Source organism: Ictalurus furcatus, chromosome 24 (assembly GCF_023375685.1).
Source record: "Ictalurus furcatus strain D&B chromosome 24, Billie_1.0, whole genome shotgun sequence".
Lineage (NCBI taxonomy): Eukaryota > Metazoa > Chordata > Actinopteri > Siluriformes > Ictaluridae > Ictalurus > Ictalurus furcatus.
In genome coordinates, this window is record NC_071278.1 from 7,952,701 (window position 1) to 7,976,273 (window position 23,573).

The window sequence follows — 23,573 nt, forward strand, 5'->3', positions numbered from 1 at the left end:
TGTATTAGCAAGAGAAAAAGAGCAAAATAATGAAATACTGATGAAAAATGTAGGTAATTATACTAATAATGTACAAGTAATGTGAAAAATGATCAGTGACTATTCCTGCTCTGAAAAAAAAAGCCCAGCAGGTTTCAAACCTGTGAAAGTTCACCATTATTCTAATTGTCACTTTGTTTAGCCTCTGTCTTCAGATATGCATGGATAACTTCCAAAAGATGCTGTCTGTGCTTGATGAATGCTTTATGACTGACTCTCATCCCCACTGTGATTGTGTAGTGCCAAGAGCAAATCACTGCATTAGCCCAAAGCAGATGTCAAGCAAGCAGAAACTTGAAGGTGACCATGAAGACTTTGGCTCTAGTTTCAAGCTTAGATTATAGCCATCATGATAAAATATGGCTTATAGGAAAACGTAACACCTTGGCATGGCACCCACCTACACTATGAGGATGCATCCGGAGATTCAGTCATCCTCTCATAATAGGATTTAGCCGTCAGCCCCAGTCAGATTGGATTAACCCACACACCACCATATTTGACCACCACAGGTCTACCGGAGATCCACAGTGAAGCATCATCAACCCAGACCTCTCTCTCTCTGTGTTTTTTTTTTTTTTTTTTTTAGAACTAACACTGTAATAGAGGTTAATCATACCTCCTGCAATATAGCAAACTCTCATATATTTTAGAAATACATCTATTCTAATAGCAGCAATAATTAAAACAACAACAACAATAGTAGTAGTAATAATAATAATAATAATAATAATAATAATAATAATAATAAATAAATAAATAAATAAATAAATCAATACACCTGTCATACCTACTTTATGCCTCCTCTATATTTCTATAGCCTATATTTGACTTTTTTCATTATGAGCAGTTGCTGCATTTAATGCATCATGCCTTCAATGTTTTTCATAATAAAAAAACTAGGTTTCATGTATTTCCATTAGGGCAGTTTGAAAAATAATGCACTGTATAAACAGGCTACTATTTGCATTTTCATAATGTTTGCATATTCCAAGTAAATAAAAAAAATCACAATAGACTTCAATAAATTTAAATTAGTTATCTGTTCGGCATGGTGGCTCCAGGGTTGGGGTTCGATTCCTGCTTCTGCTCTGTGTGTGGATGTTCTCCCCATGCTTCGGGGGTTTCCTCCTGGTACTCTGGTGTCCTCACCAGTCTGACGGGCATCTCCAAATTGTCCGTAGTGTGTGAATGGTGTGTGAGTGTGTGTGCAACTGTGCCCTGCAATAGGTTGGCACCCCATCCAGAGTGTCCCCTGTCTCATGTCTCGGAACCCCTGGGATAGGCTCCAGGCTCCCCCATGATCCCATGCAGGATAGAGACAATGGATGGATGGATGGAGTAATTGAACCGCTTTTAAATATATCAATTCTTCCCTTAGCATTGGCTATGTACCTAAATCACTTAAATTAGCAGTTATTAAACCCCTGATTAAAAAACCTGACCTTGACCCCTCTCAACTGTCCAGCTATAGACCTATATCAAATCTCCCCTTCATCTCAAAGATATTAGAAAAATTTGTAGCACAGGAGCTATGCTCGTACTTGCATAGGAACAACATTCATGAAATGTATCAGTCAGGATTTAGACCTCATCAAAGCACAGAGACAGCGTTAGTAAAAGTAGTAAACGACCTACTACTGGCCTCTGATCAGGGTTATGTCTCGCTGCTTGTGTTACTTGACCTTAGTGTAGCTTTTGATACTATAGATCATACTATTCTCCTTGATAGATTAGAAAATGTTGTTGGCATTGAGGGAACGGTCCTCTCCTGGCTCAGGTCTTATTTGACCGATCGTTATCAGTTCGTAGATGTAAATGGAGACTTCTCCACACATTCCGAGGTTAAATTTGGTGTTCCACAAGGTTCTGTTTTAGGCCCACTGCTTTTTACTTTATATATGCTACCTTTAGGTCAAATTATTCATAAACATGGAATTAGCTTCCACTGTTATGCTCATGATACACAGTTGTATGTTTCAGCAAAGCCAGACGACAGACAGCAGCTTAGTATAGTTGAGGATTGTGTAAAGGACATTAGACGTTGGATGCTAACTAAGTTCCTTTTACTTAATTCTGATAAGACAGAAGCACTTGTACTAGGACCACGTGTAGCTAGAAGTAATCTTTCTGATCTCACTGTAACTCTGGATGTACATGCTGTCTCATCATGTGCAGCAGTAAAAGACCTTGGAGTAATTATTGACTCCAGTCTATCATTCGATGCTCATGTAGATAATATTACTAGGATAACCTTCTCTCATCTCAGAAATATTTCTAAGATAAGAAACATAATGTTCTACATGATGCAGAAATATTAGTTCATGCATTCGTCACCTCTAGATTAGATTATTGTAATGCCATAATGTCTGGATGTTCCAGTAGGAGCATAAACAAACTCCAGTTAGTCCAGAATGCAGCTGCTAGAGTCCTAACTAGAACAAGAAGATACAACCACATCACCCCGATCTTATAAACACTGCATTGGCTCCCAGTGAAATCTCGCATTGATTATAAAATACTATTATTAATCTAATGGCACTAAATGGTCTCGCACCACAGTATCTAAGTGACCTTTTTCTTTTTCTATGATCCGCCACGTATATCTGTATACCGTGTTTATATATTTCTGTAAAGCTGCTTTGAGACAATGTCTATTGTAAAAACCGCAATACAAATAAAATTAAATTGAATTGGTGTGTGTGTGTGTGTGTGTGTGTGTGTGTGTGTGTGTGTGTGTGCATGTAATCTATCTGTATTTCAGGAAATATGCACTATAATCTGGTATGGTTGGTTATATATGTGAAAGGTTACATTGATTAACATTAACTACTACAAACTATTTCTCTCAAACAGACTTTCCAGCTGCAATGAAAAGGGGCTCAAATGGACTAAAATCTGCTCATGGAGATTTAGCTTCTGGTATTTAGCAGCCTACTTTCAACACAGATGCAAACGTCTACGGTTTAGTGCTAGCATTCACTGCAAACTACATTTCTGCTTTTTCAGCTAAAATTGGAATCAGACCAAAAGTGAATAAAATGAAATTCACTCAGTGGAAAAGCCAATTCATTGAAAAGGAAAGGACACAGCAGAAAAAAAAAACATGCATTTGCTAGAAGTAGTGGCTACTTTCACTTCTGTGCTGAAGTGTGCTGTGCTGAAGCTTTGCAAAGCATATAGAAAAAACAAAACAGCAAAAAAAGAAAGAAAAAGTCAGTAGAAACTGAAGCAGCTGCTAATTAGCAATCACACTGGACTAAACCAAACATGAAGTCAAGGGCAACTATTTACTGCTGCAGTGCTATTTTTGTCAACTGTCACACGTCGAAAAAGAGTAAAAAAAAAATATAGGGATTTAACTGAGTTACATAAAGATTAACCAAACATTTTATTCAGCTGGAAAAATGTTAATATTCAAATGCTTACCAAATCTTTTAAATAATTAAGAATCTAATATAATTCATTATTTTGTCTATCCCAACATACTGTATGATATGATTTAGGTCATATTTTCCTTCTTTCTAGGATTCTGTAATACATGATAAGTCCATGTGGTTCAGTCTGCTCATACACAGAAAATATTGAGGAAAGGAAATAAATGAAAGCAGTTGACAACGTACCCACACACCTTGGCAGAGGTGCGCTCCACATGCGCCGGCCCCCTCCAAGGCAAATGATCTCTGGCGCCCCCTCCAAACGATAGCCCATGTTGCAAGAGAAAGTAAGTGTATCCCCAATATCAAAACTGTAACCATTACGGTGGCCAGACTGTGGCACTCCTGGATCCTCACACGGCTCAAGATTGTACTCTGAGTAACACAGGCATTAGGTGATTAACATAAATAATATATTTATAATCTATATAAAGGTTGTTTTTTTTTATTACGCATTCCATAGCACTATGTACTAGCAGTAATCCATTGTAGGTAAAAAATGGTTTTTATGATTAATGCCTACATTACAATGTTTCTCCTGTCAACTGGGAGAGTTAGAAATGTACATTTGCATAAATTGCCATTAGCAGTTAATGCAGGTGATTCCACAGAGGATCTGTAAGCTACAGTGAATATGAACATGGCACAAAAGCTCTGGTTTTGAACATAAAAATAATGCCCTTTGACTATTAAGCATATAGCAGTCCATTAATTATAATGATAGACCCAAGTGAAGTGACCTGTACCCAGAAGCATATTAGGAGTTACGCACCAATAACAACTTCATAAAGTTTTATACAAGTCTGCAAGGACAGAGCAATGTTGTGTGAAAAGTGCTAAATAGTCAAGTCAACTCAGCCTTAGTGATAGTGTCAGACAGGGCAGACCTGAGAATGTGATGTTGAAGCCCTCGTAGGAGATGGAGAAATCAGAGATGAAACGCAGCTGGGCCTTGAAATTGCCGTAAAGGCCTGCGTTGATAGGCGAAGGAAGCTCAGAACCTGTGAGGCGAGCGAGAGGCTGCACAAAACTCCCGTTCTCTGTGATGAGCAGATAGTCGTGGTGGTCCTCCAGATGGAAGGTGTTAAAGTTGAACTGAACTCCTGTTGGGAAAAACCAAACCAACAAGGATATCAACTACCCAATAGTTATCCAAGAAACCAGTAATATCTGAGTAGATTTATCAGATAAACCTTTTCAACCTGCACAAAAAGGCTTTGTGTGCCAAAGGAACATCTTTATCTTTATGTTGAAGGTGAGACCCTTCTAAAGAGCCCCAAGGTTATTCTTTTTTGTAAGAGTGTAAGACAGAAGGAGGAGCATTTCAATTCTGCACGATTCTTCTGTGAAACATAATGACCTTCCATACTGAATACTTTATCAGCTCTGGGAAATTAAAATTCAGATAAACTTTCATTATTCAGAACTCAAAGCTTGTGCAATGATATTTTATAGAGCAGGGCATAGAGCATAACCTAATTCTGCATTCCCTGCAGTTCGTCCTCAGGAAGACTTTAGCAGCACCGCTTAATAGATCTCAGAAGCTTGTTCTCCATTCGTTTGCCAACTCATACATGTATGTCCACAGCATTGGACTAATCAAAAAGCATGTTCACAATCCAGTACAGTGAGTTAATGTGGGCTACCTGGAGGCAAACACACCTTGAAATGTGCTACAGGGAGCTTGGGAAAAAGATGGTCTCATCATTTGTTCTTTAGTGTCTATATACAATGGACTTGTGGGAGGTGTTTGTGAATGCATTAGCAATTTTATATTTGCAGGGAGTCAAAGATCCAGTATGTAAATAATGCCATTTTAAGTTTACAGTTGAAAGGCTAAAATGGTTATATGAGCAGTGAATGGTTTTATGAGGAAAAGAAAATAACTGAGTTATTAAAATGGAAAAAAGGTCATTCAATGCAAGTCTTCATGAATTTTATATCTACTTTGGATTTACTGAAATTGAATTATTTTGATTTCATAGATTCTGATTAGAGATGCATCAGTACTGATAGTGGTATCAGGTGCTGATCCGATACCATGCTTATGGTATAAGTTATTACTTACTTATAAAAAGGCTCCAAAAACAGAATCTGTGTTCCTTAAAAATGAGTGCAAGATACTGTGAATTGCCCACACACACAAAAGTATTCTTGAATGTTGAGCACAGAAACTGTCGCATGTGAGATCACTTCAGCTCTGCGAGTACTGAGAACTTTTCACAGAAAAGCACATTTCCTTTCCTCTTGTTCACCAGGATCTACACTTTCCTCGAGAGTCAGGGTGCAATCCATGGCACACTGCTCTCATTTTTAATGACCATGCTTTAATGAGCATTGCTGATACTGCTCTACATGCTCAGGTTGGCCATCCTCGGGCTCCCTATTAAAGATACTGTTTAAACGCAGTTACATCTTAAACATCTTAGCGTTGATTACTAGCAGCACATAGCAGCAACCAACACAAACAGAGCTAAATAAAATGCTCCATGACTCCACTGAGTACCAAAAAAAAACCATATTCTCATATATCCCCAATTCTGATACAAAAGTGTTGTCAAAAGCACAACATACTATAGTAATTAGTGGACTGAAGGATGTGTGTGTACTGTGTGTGATTTACCTTTGCCATGGCTGACCTCTACAGTCCAGGTGCAGTTGAGAGAGCTTGGGTAAACCTCAGGGTAACCCGGAGACAAAATGGTACCACCTGGTCCTCTCACATCACCTCCACATAGTGCTGCATGACAGAGCAGACACATAATCAGCAATTCCCATTTGTTCTTCTGAGTCCGGCACTGCACTACAATATGTAGCAATAGACACTGAAGACCTAATTGACCTGTCTGACGAACTATCCTCTTTGGATAATGGAGGTACAAGCAAAGAAAGTAAATGATGAATTAGCCAAGCAAAGACATTATTATGTAGCACTCTCAATTCCACTGGAGAGACTGAACCCTCTCTTGAGCACTTTCACTTATCTATCCAAGGCAATATCATCAGAGTATCAGTAATTAATGACAACTCTAACAGAGTCGTATTATGAAGAGAAATGTGGGCAACACTTTGACCTCGCTCTCTCATCTGGGCTATTTATTCCTTTCCCCTTTATTTGTAATTACAACATATTTCTCCATTCCACATCTTAAGCATTTTATCCTGCTTTTGGAGAACCCTAAAAAGTAGACCATCAACAGGCTTTCCTTAATACCTTAAACTTGAAGGATCTGTTTGTGTGTACAGAATTACTTTCCCCAAATATTAGTTTTGTAGTTACTGAATAATATAGGTCAAGATGAATATCTAACAATAAGCTGAGATTAAATTAAATCTATACCAAAATCAGTGTCTCTACATTTTTTTATATTTTTATTTCACATTACACTGATAATATTCAGTACTATCTCCAAAACAAGCTTGTTTTTTGGTTTCACATCCTCTGCTGTAGGCTTAAACAGGTAAAAGAACATTTCTAAAGAAATCTCCTGAATGACTTAAACTGGTGAGCAAATCAGCTCCTATCAGTAGCAGCAGCCATCACGGTAAATAGCCTCTTCAATGACTGCCTAATGGCCTCCCATTGAATTGCATGGTCTTAATTTGGTCCCCTCAGAATAGCGAACATAACGTAATTGGAAAAAGAAAGGACAGGCTACCAAAAGAGCTTTGACATGTGTAACCTCTTTCATCAGGCTACAATTTACCTGAGGTGTCAATATGTGTGCAGGTACACTGCAATGTGACAAACACAGCCTGTTGCCTGTTGTAGTCAACGCCCTTTTTTCTAGAACTGCTTTGTCACTGACCTCATTTGAAAAGATTAGGGAATCCACTTCTTTTTGCTTTTACTACTAAATTGATGGACCACAGATGAATACCTACCATCACAAGTGGGTAGAGGGTGACTCCACCAGTGATTCTTCTCACAGACCAGGGGCTCCTCATGGCTCAGTCGGTAGCCAGAGTCACAGCCAAAAGAAACTGTGGATCCGATGGAGAAGTCCTGGCCATAGCGCAAACCGTTGACAGGAATCCCAGGATCCAGACAGGAGTAGGCATCCACTGTCACACCTACACATAGAGACCAAGAGATAATCAGACTCCTATCATTGCTGTATGTCAAGCGGTGTATTTATGGATATTTAAACATAAAAACAACTTGGACTGTAAAGTCGGGAAGCACTCCAACATAGTATGGATAAAACTAAGTGAAGCATACTAGAAACTGTTCATTGTTTTATAGCAAATAGTCTGTGAATGATTTCTGCTTCCACTGCACTCTGGGATAAGGTGCGAATACAGTTTGATGTCTGAATTGTACACTTTCCCTCACAGTTACAAGTTGAAGAACCATAAAATTGTTTAACTGTACAAGGTTAAGTCTAATAAAATTACATGCTTGTGAGTATTCCCAACCAATGACTTAATATTAATCAATACTCTTCATTCAGGTATACTAATTCTATTATATTACTTACGAGATCATGAAAACCTCATTCAAGCAATGGGCAGTTTTAGCAACAAATCATTTAAAATCCATGTTAAACTGGCAGTGTTCTTACTCTCATAGAGGATCTTGAAACCGCTGTTTGAGCGGCTGTTGTCGGTGGTAAAGAGCATGTAGAGGTGGTTGCTGCTGCTGAACAGAAACTGAGGCACCTGTGTGCCATTAAATGAACTGATCAATGGAGACAGAAGATTAGACCCATCGTGGATCTCCAGGAAATCACAGTTCAGCTCTGTCTGAAACCTGGGAAGTAAAATATCAGCATATGAAATTTGTAAAGCATTGAGTTTTGTGTTGGACACAAGTTTCAAAATCTCGGATAAGTGTGTATGAAGTACTTTTCGAATGTGATCTTGATAGAGCGCCCTTGTTCAGCCTCTATGACCCATTCACAGCTGAGAGAGTCTTTGTAATAGCCCGGCCAACCAGGAGACAAGATGACACCACTCGGGGCAGAGAAGTGACCGCCACAAGGAGCTGTGGAAAGAGAAAAGGTACAATAATAAACAGAAAGCTTAGATGGGAGTATGAAAAATGTCTTGTTTTATAGAGGCTAAGAAATTTGATTCAACAATTAATCATCTGTTAAACATTTCTTAGAAATGTATTTGTTGTTCAGTGAGTTTACTTGATTCAAAAGTGTACATCATTTCCAAATGTAAGTAAACTGAAAAAACATAATTGGGTTGATGTGATTTATTGTATTCGTGTCATGGTCAGTAGCAAGTTGTCATGTCTGGGCTATTTGCTTTTTATTCATAGTTGCACAAGCAAGTTTAACAACCTACTCCTTTATAGATTTTGACAAAACCCACTGTGATGCTATAACTACAGCACAAAGTACTTTTTCTGAATCCTAGCACATGCTGTGCACATCGACCAAGTTTGGGTGATTGTGGAACAATTTTTACTGATGAATTTTGGTTTGTTTTGGCTTAGCTGATCTTCTTAGAATCAGGAAAATGCAGGTATGTGGAAACCCTAATGAAACAGATGAAATTAAATTCCAGTGCAAAGCTGCTATTTAACTCTCTGCTTAACACAACACACAGTCACTTCAATATTAAACATATCGAGAGGAAATAAAAAAGCTAGCCAGACTTAATATCATCTTCATGCAATGCAAGGACAGAACAACTCACACAGCCTAACATACTGTACCAAGGACTTTTTGTCAAAGACATAAACACAATGTACATTCATCATATATTCATTCATTGTCCTAGGTCAACTGTAGCTTGTTTGTTCAGGCCCCGTAGTGGTGTAGACCCCAGCATCTATAGTCTGACTATTGTGCAAAATTTGCTTTCGTATAAAGAACATAGCAATGATATCAACAAAAGTTGCATGTCATATTTCAAACTAACAAGTTAACTATCTGCATATGGAATTTGAGCTTTCTTTTTTTAAATTATTTTTGTGGAGCACTTGATAAATGAAAAGATGTGACACCATGTGTAACGTGGTATTTGGGACTTCACAATACATACAATTTTACCATCAAAAAATTGTGTTCAAACAAGGTAACAATAATAAATATCTTACAATTAGAAACAAAGGTTATATAATATTTTATATATTTTATAAAAAGAAATTTTAAGCCTAGTCAATTAGATTTCTGGACAACTTAAGCATGCAATTGAGCACTTACGCTTACCCGGTGGGCTAGTTAATGAATTTATCAATTCATGGAAATGCTGTACACATTTGAGTCAAGTTAACTCAATGTAACTTTTCTAGCATTAGGGATATACAGAAAATGTATCAAAGGTTTATTCATATGCCTATTTTTCTCTGATATCGCTTGTGATCAAGAGAAATTGTAGATGAAGATTAAGCCATTGTATAAGCAGTAGTACCAAAACTTATTGTAGTCTTATCCACCTTCGGAAATGAAACGCAAAAATTGAAGTGTGGCCTGATCTGATTCTTACATTTTGGTCTGGTTTCTTACATGCCACAACCTCTCACTCTATAGTCCATTCACACTCATATCCTCTGCATAGGTAAAAGGGGATACTGTACTAATTGCCCTTCACAGCGGCTGCCTCTCGACTGCAGCCAGTAAAATTACCTTCACACTTTGGGATAGGTCCGCTCCACATCACCTTGCCGGTGCTCAGCTCACAGGTCACAGTCTCTGCTCCCTGTGTCTTAATGAAGCCATCTTCACAGATGATGGAAATCGAGCTGCCTAGATGAAAACTGTCACCAAATCTCCGGGCATTTAAAGGAATTCCAGGATCCGGACACTCGTTATGGCCAAATGCTGTTTGGAGAGGAAAATAAATAACAATGGCCAATAAGGTCCAATATACACTTTTCACAACACTTTGACACCATAATAAGACTGGCAGAACCACATCATAAAAATGTCATGGCAGATATAATGCACAGGCATGAGATGTTATGGACAGTGGTAATTACTCCATAATGTTTGATGTGATGCCATTTTCCCCGTAATGCGATCTAGTTAGCACATGTTTATTTTATATTTCATAATAAAAGATTCTTTTTTCTTTTCATGGTAGCCTATAAATAATTGCTTTCTACATAAATCTGTAGTGTTTTTTTATAAAGCAGTGTGTTAGTGAAGCCTGAATTCAAGCTTATCCCAAAGTGTTATTGATTTTGCCCAGTACTATGGTAACCTAGTTCTCACTGCTTGAATACTCAGTATGTCTCTTCTGCATGTGGAGTCATTAGGAAATAAGGAGGTAAAAAGATAATTATGAATGTCTCCAAAAAAGTGGTTCTTTTTTTAGTGATGTCTTCAGCACAAAGCAACAAGACTGAAGCTGCACAGAACATTAAATATTTTTTTTTCCACTAAGAGCATTTCTTATTAATTTACTCAGAGCTATTGACCACATGTGATTCTTTTTTATCATTTCCATTTTAGAACTTTATGATACAGAAACTGGACCCTGAGGCAGATGGCTTGGAAGTCGAGCACTTAAACAGTGTGTCTGACTGACTGATGGATGTCTAGTGACAGGAAAAGCCTGAAAGAAGGACACCATGTTTGTCAGAACGAATACAGATTTAACAGTGCTCCATCACATTTCTGACAGCTCTTTACTGACAACACAGAGCAAAGTGTCAGTCCATTATGGAGGCCATGTCCTACACCATATCCTAATGAGAGCAGCCTTATATGCTTTGTGAAAAATTTTTTAAACTTTGTCCTGATTTATGGAAGAAGGTTATGAAGAAATGTTTAGTTTTCACTCAATTTAATTTAAATAGGGGGATGCTCTGTAGACATGTCTAGATTTCACAGAATATATGTTAGAGATGCAGCAAAACTTCATCAGAAAATGACTGAGTATAACACTTTCAGTTTTTGTCTGAAAGAATAAAAACAGTGGAAAAAGTTACAGGAAAAGTGATCCTTTTTTTTTGCCCAAAGAACATCACGGCCAAAATACAAACTTTTTTAAAATTATTATTATTTTAAAAATAGTTTTCTATTTTTTAAAATTCATTTTATTCAGTCAGCTATATTTAGTAGAGTCCTATGGAAAAGACGGACTTGTCAATTTAAAAAAAAAAAGATGTTTATTTTCACTTTGATGTAGTTTTCAACCAAGCATTATCAACTAAGCATTAAGCATTTGTCACTTTTATTGAATGGAAAAATGCACTGAATTTTTTTTATATATGTGCATTCCTGATATAGTTAAATATTGCTTCTAGATTACTTCAAGAACCCCTATAAGACTAGAAAATACCACCAATTACACTTAGATATCACAATATCATGCACTACTGATTAATTACAAAAGTTTTTTTTTTTTTTAAAACGTGAAAGATTGAAACCCACAGTCTGTTGTAAAACACAATGAATGAGATACACACTGCTGTAGGTGATGTTAAAGCCTCGGCCGGACATGGAGTGGTCGGCCTGGAACTCCAGACGGAGGATGTTGCTGTTGCTGGTGAGGTGGGAAGGAACCTCGGCTCCAGTGAAGCGGCCCAAGACAGCAGAGTCCAGCAGCTCACCGTCCTTCACTGTCAGGATGTCATAAGGAGCCTCCAGATCAAAGTCGTTGAAGGCCAAATGGATGCGGCTACCTGGCTCTGATAGAATCAGCCACACACAGTTAAGGTTGTTCCCATAGCCTTCTGGGTAATCAGGAGAAAGGACTGTGCCCATAGGAGCAGTAAAGTTGGAGAGACAGGGAACTGGAAGAACAGAACAAAACAGAATAGAATAGATTAGAATAGTACAAAATAGAACAGAACAGAATAGACTAGAACAGAACAGAGCAGAATAGAACAGAACAGAACAGAATAGATTAGAACAGAATAGAACAGTACATAACAGAATAGAACAGTTACAGTCTATACACACAGTCTGATCACACAGTCCCCACCCACTGAAATATGCGCAAGGACATTAGCAGAATGTTCTAAAGAAAAATCTTCAAGGAAAGGTGGCTTTTTTATTTATTTGTTTATTTTTACGTGTGTGTGTGGGGGGGGGGGGTGTGTGACAAACACTGCAGCCTTATGCCTACATAGATCTAACCAACAAAGTAAAAGTAAGTGAGGACAAACAGCATGCATTCAAAAATGAATTTACTTACTTAGAAAATACCAAATCATTTCTTAAAAAATCCAAGCATAAGCTGTAGGCAGTTTGGTTCCAGACTCTATGTGAAATATTAATGTCGCATATGCCATGGATGGGCTGTGGGCTATAAATAGGCCAGATCTGTTCACTATTCCAATTAGATATGGAAAGAAATTTAACCGTTGGACTTTAGAACAACTAAAATCTACCAAAGCAAAGAGCTCTTAGTGTAGACAGCTGTTGCTAAAATTAGACATTTATGTATTAAATAAGCCAATCAGCTCTATTTTACATCAGGTATCTCTTGTGAAGTCTAAAAAAAGTTTGCCAGGTACTATAGCACTGTAATGGGGTGATATAGCTCGTCTTATTCTCTACAACTGTTACTCACAGATGCAGATTGGGATGTTGGCAGACCACTGGTTGTTGTTCTGGCAGGAAATGGTCTTCTCTCCAATCAGCTCAAAGCCGAACTGACACTCAAAGCGCAGTACATCTCCATTAGAGAAACCATCTCCTTCCCTCATCCCGTAGAGAGGTGTGCCAGGGTCGCCACAACTCTCCTTGTCAATTTCTATAAAGAATGAATAAATCATCCACTTCAGTTCAATTCAATTGTATTTGTATAGCATTTCTAACTGCATTACATCACTTTTAAAGATATTGTCACAAGGCAGCCAATTAAATGCACTCGGACAGAAGGAAAGACAAACAAAGAAATCAGATACACAGCATTGTAGATTACTTACGATGTACATTGTCAATGCATGATATGAAAAGACTGTATATGCATATATATATATATATATATATATATATATATATATATATATATATATATATATATATATATATATATATATATATATAATTTGGGTAGGGATGCCTAAAATTTTGCATAAAACTGTACTCACTACCTAGTTACAGCTGACTCAATAAACTATGAAGGATGGAGAGAACTTGGCCACTAAGGAATCATTTAGACAAAGCACACATTTGACGGACCGTCGGCAGGAGCCTGACCTCATCATCAACCTAATCTGATGGGACCCCACCTTACACAGAGCCCACTCACTGCATGCTGGGCTAATGGAGAGGGCAATATGTCTTCCTGCAGACCCCCAGCTGTGAACCCCATTGTGTTCTTCATGCATAAATGACGAGGTGAGGAGGACGAAAGCATAATTCCAGTAAATTATATTTGGGGTAAAATTAAGGCTGGGGCTCATCGGAAGGAGATTTCACTATAGAAGTCTTTGGCCAGTGTGTGATGAATGGCATTAATTTCCTGTGTGACACTCTTTATGAGTGCCACAATGCCGTGCTCACTGCTTCAGTCTGAAGACAGGGCTGAGGAAGGTTAAGTCATATTTACTGCTTTGTGCTCTACAACAGCAGCAACATGTAGAACAAATTGTCTGCAGGAAACCATAGTGTCAGATAACGCTATTCTTAAGTGAATGGTGGACATGGGATGAGTCGGTTGGGAATCCATAAGCTATAGAGCTACTCAACATGAAGGACTTTCTATGCGTGGCTGCTTCAGGATTTCAGTAGGCCTAGCTGGATAAGTATGTACATGCATTATGATCCAACAGGGATTATATATAGGAATATATACACACAGCCTGTAAAGGTTATGTTGTGGGGTGTCAGTTTTTATTGCTGTAATTAACATATAATTATACCATCCGTGAAATATACCAGGACTGTTGTTGGGCTCAGTAAATCTCCCTTCACATAAACATCAGGAAACAAGGTTTAATTTCATAACATTCTTTAAAACATAAACAGGAGATACACCTAGATCTTCAGCGTCATGAACGATGGCTCATTTCAATTATTTTTTCCTTCATGCATCTCTTATTCCAAAGTCAATTACTGTTGCTGATTTGTGCCCAAACATCTTTTCGCAAGCCAATCAAAGGTGAGCCTGTAGAAATAATGTTTACACAACCAAATGTGCTGGGCAATAACCCTTCATCTGTTCAACCACTTCATTTTAAATGAGCTTATAAACCAGGTCAATTTATGCAAAAGTTTCTGGAATAGCAGTTTGGAATAATAACAGAGATAAAGTATAAAGAAAATAATGTTAAAGTGCATGTCCTTTAATAGCATTCTTTAATTAGACTTTTGATTACTGCTTCCTGCAAAACACAGCTGGTAAGGAAGTATAAGACCACTCTGTGGATTAATGAACAACTGCACAGGTTTTACACTAATTCGTTAAAGGATTATCAATGTTATGCAGTTTTATATTAAATTATAAGAGGCCAGAAGCAAGTCAGTGAAAATGTTCCATTTGTAGAATTTAAACAATAACAAGTTATGAAATGCACAATATGAGGAGGTAAACATGGGAAATTAGTAGTAGGAGTAAACACAACAATGGCACATTCAGAATTCAAGTCAAACTGAGGGTATGATTCTGAAATCAAACAATACATACCAATGATTGGTATAGGGCCTGCATTCTAATCATTGTTAATTAGTCCAGAACATACAAGGTCCCCCTTGTGGGGACCTTCCATTGAAATAGTTATTAATGTACAGTAGCTAATTAATGCTATACCTAAATCTAACCATAACCTTAACCTCATAGTTATAGTTTGTTTAAAAAAAAAAAAACATGTCTACTCATGGGGACCAAATAATTGTCCCCATAAGGTCAAAACTGTCATTCACACACACACACACACACACACACACATAGTACTGTGCACATCTGTCTTAGGCACCCTACTTTTATTTATTTATTTATTTTTTCCCTTTCAAAGGGAACTTCGACGTTCGTTTAGCATAACACTATGGGGAGCGCCTCTCGCACATGACTGGCATCTGAAGCTTGTGTAAAATCATGCCTATTTATAGGCCTGCCATGATCAGGTGACATGGCAATTAAGTGCGTCGCGTGATATAAATATGGCACCTGTGAACCGCAACATCAGCCTTTATTATCTTCAGCGAAAGACTGCATGTCATTAGTTTGTGTAAAGAAACAAAAAGACGCTTCATTTCCTCGCTATCTTTTCTCAAAATCTCAGAATTTTTCTATCCTTTTAAAAAAAAAAAGAGAAGAAAAAAAAAGAATGAGAGAGAGAGAAAAATATGAGTGAGAATATGAGAATTCAGGAAGTGTGTTACGGCTTGCTCCTCTTTCATCATGGGGAATAGTGCATACTTTCTGGGTGAAATGTCTAGGGATGTAGCATGCGATGGCAGCCTCGAGAGGCTGCGCATGGTAATGCCTACATTAAGCAGATCGCTTCTCGGAAGCCGAAGCGAGTTGGGTTTCAGAGCCTCGCAGATCTGGGCCGGCCGCTGCCGAGGCAACTAGCCATTTCAGGTTCGGGGGATCTCTTATGGATAGCGCTGCTCTATATCTGGCTCTGTCTTCGGGATTCGGCTCTCCGCTGGATATTGGAGCTCGTGTCGCAACTCCTCCTTCCGCTATGTAAAGCGGGGGGGGGGGGGGGGGGGGGGGGGGTTGGCACACAAAAATAATAGTAATAATTCCTCTCTGACTCCGAGGAGTCAGAAGGATGTGCTACAAATTGAGAGCAGCATATAAAGAGCTGCTTAAAGTGATTACTAAGGCTGGAAGAGCCTTTTTCTCCCTACTGAAAGTAAATCCCTCACACTGCAGAAACTCCCCTTTCTTCCAGAAGTGCATGACAAAATATCAGGCTTCTGGGGGAAAACCATGCATAAGCCGTATTTATAACCCCACAACGTTTGGATTATTTGGCCATTGTGGGGAATGAACGGCATGGCTATTTAGCTATGCTGAAGGTGGAGGAGGCACTTGCGAGCTATCTCTCTCCATTGACGGCAGGTAATTAGGGGGGCCGGCTTTGCCATACAAGCTACCTTGTAAGGCCACCGTGGCATTGGTGGCCAAGGCCTATGCGGTAGTAGTCTTGCTTGTGGGTCACTGCAGACAATGACAGTGTTGCAGGCCTACCAAGCAGACCTGCTGAGTGAGCTCAACATATGGCGGCATTCAGCCAGTTCCTTCCCTGTTGTCTCGAGCTCACCCGGGCATCCACGAGTGGAGCCATCACTAGTGCGAGGGAGACCCAGAAGGCGAGTATGGCAGCCTGCCAACCCCCACAGACAGCCAGGGGAACTGGGCAGCCACAGTCACGGCCTGCTACTAGGCCTGATCTGAGAATGGTCATAAAGGCCAAGCAGGCAAAGAAGAGCGGTCCTGAGGGGCCGGGGAGGGACGTATCAGGGGACATGAGGTTGTTAGGGCAGTTAGCCCCCAGTGCTACTGTAGGGCCTCCCCTAGCCAAGGTGGTCCAGTTTTCAGTGTTCTCTGGTCAGCGAGCTGTCACAGGCAATGAAAATCTGATGCTTTCCCTCCAATAGAATGTGGAATAGTGAACGTCACTAAAAGACCATCTGGCAGTGTGGAAACTACTGCCAAATGTGTCTGCATGGGTTCTGTCTACCATAGAAAAGGGTTACCGGGTCCAGTTTATAGCTCGACCCCCCCGGTTCAGAGGTGTGCTCACCACAGTAATCAGCACAGACGAGAGCCCGATGTTAGCGCAGGAAGTAAGATCCCTCTTGGACAAAGGGGCAATAGAAAATGTACCCAGTTCCCTGAGGGAGGGAGGTTTTTACAGCCATTATTTCCTGGTCCGCAAAAAATAGGAGTATGCGGCCAATTTTGGATCTGTGTCATCTGAACTGTACTCTTCGGACATACAGGTTCAAGATGCTGACACCCAAACTTATCGTTCCACAGATTCAGTTTGAGGACTGGTTTTTGACGATAGATCTAAAAGGTACATATTTCCACATAGAAATATCACTAGCTTTATCTCCTCGCACCTTCACAAAGTGCATGGATTTCACTCTGGCTCCATTGTGACTCCAGGGCATCCGTGTACTAAATTACCTGGATGGCTGGTTAATTCTAGCATGATCCAGGGAACTGGTGGTTCAACATTGAGTTGCCTCAGTGATGCCTACCTGCTCTGAGAATTTGAGTGTCCGTGGTTTCTAGCCTTGGGTCACACTCTAGGGGTGTCTCCTTAGCGCAAGACGGTAATGACAGACACCTCCCTCATGGGCTGGAGCGTGGTCTTAGACAGCTGTCCAGCTCACGGTCTCTGGTGCGGCCCTCATTTGGAGCGGCATATAAATTGCCTAGAAATGTGGGCCATATTTCTAACACTGAAATTCCTTCTTCCTCAATTCAGAGGTCACCATGTGTTTACAGACAACATACCGGTGGTCTCAGATATTGACCACCATGGAGGATTATGTCCGTGCCCCGTGTCCAGGCAGGCGCAACTAATTCTTCTCTGGGCAGAAGGAAAGTTTGTCACTGAGTGCAATGTACATTCTGGGAATATGGGGGCAGACATCCTGTTGAGGCAGGGTCTGAGGGCCAGGAATTGGTGGTTCCATCCACAAGTGGTGCAGTCCATATGGCAAGGTTTGGTCAAGCGGGACTGCATGTGTTCGCCTCCGAGGAGACAACACACTGTGGTTCACCCTCACTCCTCCCGCACAATTAGGGCTGGACGCCATTGTGCACATGTGGCTGAGGTCAGATCTGTATGCTGTTCCCACCATCCCTCTGCTCCCACAAGTTCTAGTGAGAGTTCGCCAAGACTGTCTATGTCTGCTGCTAGTAGCACCTTACTGGCCAGCTTGAATATGGTTCTCAAAGATAATATCCCTGCTAGATGGCACTCCTTGGGAGATTCCCCTCCACAGGGATCCACTGTACACCCAGTGAACTGCACAATAGCTACAGTCCTGGACTGTAAGAACATTTCTCAGTGGGGTGGGCTCCATCTACAATCAGGGTTTACGTGGCCGCCATTTCGGCCAGCCACGCCCCAGTTGATGGAGCCACTGTGGGACAACATCCTCTAACTTCGAGGTTCATGCGTGTTGTCAGGCGGCTGAGGCCCATCTGCAGGCCGCACATACTTTCTTGGGACCTTTCTGGTCCTGGAAGGTCTGTCAGGTGCCCCATTTGAGCCCTTAGATTGGATCTACTGTCTCAAGCCAGAAGGCTGATTTATCACCCTCGGCCAGAACTATGGAAACTGTGGGTCTGGCCCCTGAGGGGCACCGGCTCATAGATTCTGGTCTCACAACTGAAATTTTAGCGACCATGGTAAATGCTAGAGCACCATCCACAAGGAAATTGTATGCACTCAAGTGGCAGCTTTTTGTCTTGTGGTGTGAGGAACGTCAGCTAGACCCAGTGAACTGCGCAATAGCTACAGTCCTGGAGTTCTTACAAGAACATTTCTCAGCGGGGTGGGCTCCATCTACAATCAGGGTTTACGTGGCCACCATTTCGGCGAGCCATGCCCGTGTTGATGGAGCCTCTGTGGGGCAACATCCTCTAACTTCGAGGTTCATGCGTGGTGTCAGGCGGCTGAGGCCCATCTGCAGGCTGCGCATACCTTCCTGGGACCTTTCTGTGGTCCTGGAAGGTCTGTCAGGGACCCCATTTGAGCCCTTAGAGTCAGCCTCTGAGAAGCTTCTGACTCTAAAGGTAGCTCTTCTGCTGGCCCTGACATCTCTCAAGTGAGTAGGAGATCTACAAGCTTTCCCAGTGGCATAAGTTGGAGCAGCTGCTGGTCTGTTTTGGCGGCGACAGTAGAAGTGATGCTGTGTCAAAGCAGCACATCTTTAATTGGATCGTGGAAGTAATCTCTATTGCTTATGAGGCACGCGGTCTTGCTATGTCTCTGGGCAGAAGGGCTCATTCCACTAGGGTGGTCGCCTCCGCGAAGACTTTGTCCAAAGGGGTATCTTTACAGGATGTGTGTGCTGCTGCAGGGTGGTCTACGCCACACACATTCATTCGTTATTACAGCCTGGATATTCCTTCCACCACAGGCTCGAGGGTCTTGCAGTGACCCTTGGGCTTGGGTCTTTTTGAACAGGCCGTGGGTATTCTCATTCCCATAGTGTTATGCTAAACGCAACGTCGAAGTTCCCTTTGAAAGGGAACGTCTGGGTTACGCATGTAACCCTGTTCCCTGAGAAGGGAAGAGACGTTGCGTAGCTTTGTCATACCAGGGCAGGCCTGTGAATTGCGTCTTCGCTTCAGATAATAGAGGCTGATGGCGCGGTTCACAGGTACCATATTTAAACCACTCGACGCGCTTAATTGCCACGTCACCTGATCATGGCAGGCCTATAAATAGGCATGATTTTACACAAGCTTCAGATGCCGGTCACGTGCGAGAGGTGCTCCCCATAGTGTTATGCTAAATGCAACGTCTCGTTCCCTTCTCAGGGAACAGGGTTACATGCGTAACCCAGACGTTATAGGTTTTGATTTGATGGCTTCTACATTATCGAGTCAGTACAAAAACTTTTCCAAACATTAGTTTTCCAGCACAAAATGAAATGTTACAGAAAAAATGTCTGGATGTCAGTATAGAACGCAGCATATTATTTAAGAGACCACTTTTCAGACAAAAAACACAATGAAGGCTTCTGGATTTTGCTGCAAACATAAGAACCAAGTGGGACAGTCAAAGTCTCCAGAAGTAGTGGCTGGTTCTCAGTAAAACTTACCAGCTGATTTCCTCTGAGACTACTTTTTTTTTTTTTTTAAAGCAACAGATCTTCACATCAAATATTGACTTTGTTCCATGTATTACTGTTTACTGCTCTTAATAGTATTTTTTTAATGTAGGAACATTTAATTGCATTATTGTTGAATTACCCTTGCTCTTTTATTTGCATGTGCCTAAGATTTTGCACAGTACTGTATACAGTATGTTCCCCTCCCCAACCCATCTTGTCCAGAAGCTCAGGCTATGAACCTTTTAGTTTGTTACTACTTGACTAGAACATGTTTTTTTTTTTTAAAGTAGTAAAACTAAAGACTCTCTATATATATCTAAAATTATGTTATAATTTAAAATAACATAAAAAATAAAATCACCGGTAAAAGATCTGTGCAGGAATGTGAGTCAGAACCACCGAGCTGGAAAACTACACCGCAAACCTTTAAACAATATCTTAAAAAAGTATAACACTATATAGCATTGTTACTGGTAGTGCCATGAAATATGTGCACTGCTGCAGTGTCTGTAATGCAACTAAGAAATAAATGTTTTGTTTTTTGGTCAAGGGTTTGTTGTTTCATTTTAGTATTGTAGCACCACACAGTAAAATAGGCACTAACACACACATTGTGGGAATTTACCATGCTCTCTGATGCTCTATAACACAAAGGTAGCTCTGCTTTGCAAACAGAAACCATCTTTACTAGAGATGCCACAATGCTATTTTTTCTTTTTCGATACTGAAATTTTGAGTATCAGCCAATACCGAGTACCAATCAGATATCCATCCTAACACAAGAAAATCCAGTCAAATCTCTTTACATGTAAACATTTCCAATTCCAACAATATACTTTTTTCAATTCCAATTAAAATCTTTGCCATTTGTTACGGGATCTGATATTTGATAAGTTTTGTTCGATATTTGATCCATTTCTTTTAAGCTAGTATTGGCCCGATACAAATACTGGATCAGACCCATTTTTTGCTTTACAGACATTATGTGCAAAAAAATAAATAAATAAATATATATATATATATATATCTTTATATACCACATAAAAAATATCAGCATAGAACAAAACTTTCTTAGATGTCAGTTCAGACAGGATTATAAATACAGCATGCTATATAAATACAACTTGTGACTCAGTATAAATATTTAATAATACATCTCATGAAATGAATGTGAAGGCAGGATTACCAAACACTGCCAATGCCAGTTCTCATAATCTGCACAGGTGTTCAAGTTAATTTTTCAGTTTGGATAATGAAATACATTTTAAGCAGTGCACTCAGATAAACCTTTCAACTTTGTTACGGATTTCGTTCTTTCTTTCTAATAAGATTCATCACTTGTAAGTGTTTCAGAATATGAGTAACTATGGCTGAGAACCAGACTAAAGTAATTAAGTTGGTGAAACTGAAGAAAAAGAAAGTGATGCAACATTTTTAAGCTACCTTGAAAAAATATTTTAATATTCAGATATTTGAATATTTATAAAGAACATCTGACAAAATATAAGCTTTCATGAAATACCATATTTATTTGAGCAAATATATCACCAACTACTTTTTAAACTTTGCCTTGATTAGCTAGGTAAAGGATTCATTGGATTAATAACACTTGCATTTTGGCTATATCTTCCCATCACTCATAAAGCTTCCAGTTTTGAGTCTCCATTTATTTACATAGAAAAACCTACACACTTTTAACTGAAATGAGGAAAACATATGCTGAAAAAAACATACACTAAACAACTCAGCAAGACTGTAACCTCCCACAGGATTATTGACTCATATGCTGCCATCTTAGAATAAACAACAAATATTAGATGTGATGGAAGACAGACAGCAAGCAGCTTGGTTATATTCAGAAAAAAATATCAATAACTAACTAAACAAATTCATGTGCATTCAGAGAAAAATGGCTTCCCTGAAAACGTATTACTTTCCTTTAGATTGCAATTCTCTAGCCTTGCGTTAAAAAAAGTTTCTGGGGATTTCTAAAAGTTCTAGTTGGAATTTAGAACAAAATATGGGAACAAATATCTGGGAAACAAATTGTAATTCACTCATTTGTTCCTTTATCATTGCTTTCTGAGTTTAAGTTCCAAAGGATTCGCCTAACCCCAACCCCCAATTCATGTGTGTTTCTCTCTCTCATTACCCTAGATGGCATGCTGTTTATCACGCTGACATTAATTTATTACTAAACCTTGAGGCAGTGGAGATAATCAAAGATATGGGCTATGCAGGGACTCCTGCTTCTTTTGAGTGCATATTGCACATATTAAACGAAGGGAAGTCTCATTCCTGTAGCCATAGCTTTGACACAAACCACTACCATGACAAGTGGACTGCTTGATTTCACTCTACCCTCCATGTTGAACATCTATCAAACACTGCTGTGGAAACACAAAGCGAATGACCTTTGACAGTAACTCAGTAACTCCTGTCAGAGGACACGAAAATATTTCCACTCCTTTCAGCTTGAGTCAATTGAAAGGAATAGAAAGAATGACTCATTTTCTTGACAGGATCGTTCAATTAAATGTGGTCTGCTATTGCTTGCAACGCCTTTTCATTTCTTTCTTCCTCTGTTTTCGCAAGGTCTCTGTCTCTTCCTTCATATTAGTTTGCTAGTCTAACCCTGGAATAATACAAAGGGCAAACATGTACAGATTTCCCTAGAAATCTGACATTTGAAACATTTAAAAAATGTATTAAGTCAAAAATAAATGTTGTTTCCATTCAATACTGTAAAAACGTGCGGTAAATATAGTGTATTAAATTTACAGAAACAAACAGTTTTATTATTTTACAGGATTGTAGTGTAAATTATTAGAGCAGTGATCAGGTTTTTGTAGAGGAGGTGGACGCAAGTGCAGATTCATATTTTAAGAAAAAAAATATTGGCAAAGATTTTGAGACAGAAAGACATCCAAGGACTAGAGGACATAGCATGACACTTTAACAACAACAAAAGACTAGACAATTGCTGCATCTCAATTTGCCTACTTATATTATGCACTAAAAGTATATACTCTTTTTGTGAAGAAAAAGAAAAACTTTTGAGTGAGCAGCAAAAGAATATGCAAGTACTGGGACATAATGACACATCATGTAACAGAAGAGAACGTTGTTGTCTCCTTGTTGCATTCCAGCTTTTCTTCATTCATTATTCCTTATATAGTTTATACTATATAATTTAATTTATCATTCCTCTGATTTATTTTTCCACATTTCATTTACACCTTTCTACAATGCATCATTGAACAGTGAAGCAAATTGTCACAAAACTCCTCCTCCCTCACGGAGTTGTGGGTAATATTAGTTGAAAAAGGGTCCACAGATCCATACTTCAAAAATCTACCCAAAAATAGTAGACCATTCAGGTAACTTTGGGATACTCATTTCAACAAATCACCATTTGGGACACACA

At 39.4% G+C, this 23,573-nt stretch overlaps 1 protein-coding gene across 1 annotated transcript in view; it reads right to left on the minus strand.

Annotated features, from left to right (window-relative positions):
- The window catches only part of csmd3b (CUB and Sushi multiple domains 3b), a 321,277-nt gene that overhangs the window by 188,927 nt on the left and 108,777 nt on the right, over nucleotides 1-23,573 (minus strand). The window contains exons 9-17 of the mRNA XM_053613516.1: nucleotides 12,957-13,139; nucleotides 11,848-12,174; nucleotides 10,061-10,255; nucleotides 8,325-8,463; nucleotides 8,042-8,229; nucleotides 7,362-7,550; nucleotides 6,100-6,216; nucleotides 4,364-4,579; nucleotides 3,663-3,851 (exon numbers count right to left, since the gene is read on the minus strand). Coding sequence (XP_053469491.1) covers nucleotides 3,663-3,851; nucleotides 4,364-4,579; nucleotides 6,100-6,216; nucleotides 7,362-7,550; nucleotides 8,042-8,229; nucleotides 8,325-8,463; nucleotides 10,061-10,255; nucleotides 11,848-12,174; nucleotides 12,957-13,139 — 1,743 coding nt within the window. The remainder of the gene's footprint in view (nucleotides 1-3,662; nucleotides 3,852-4,363; nucleotides 4,580-6,099; nucleotides 6,217-7,361; nucleotides 7,551-8,041; nucleotides 8,230-8,324; nucleotides 8,464-10,060; nucleotides 10,256-11,847; nucleotides 12,175-12,956; nucleotides 13,140-23,573) is intronic.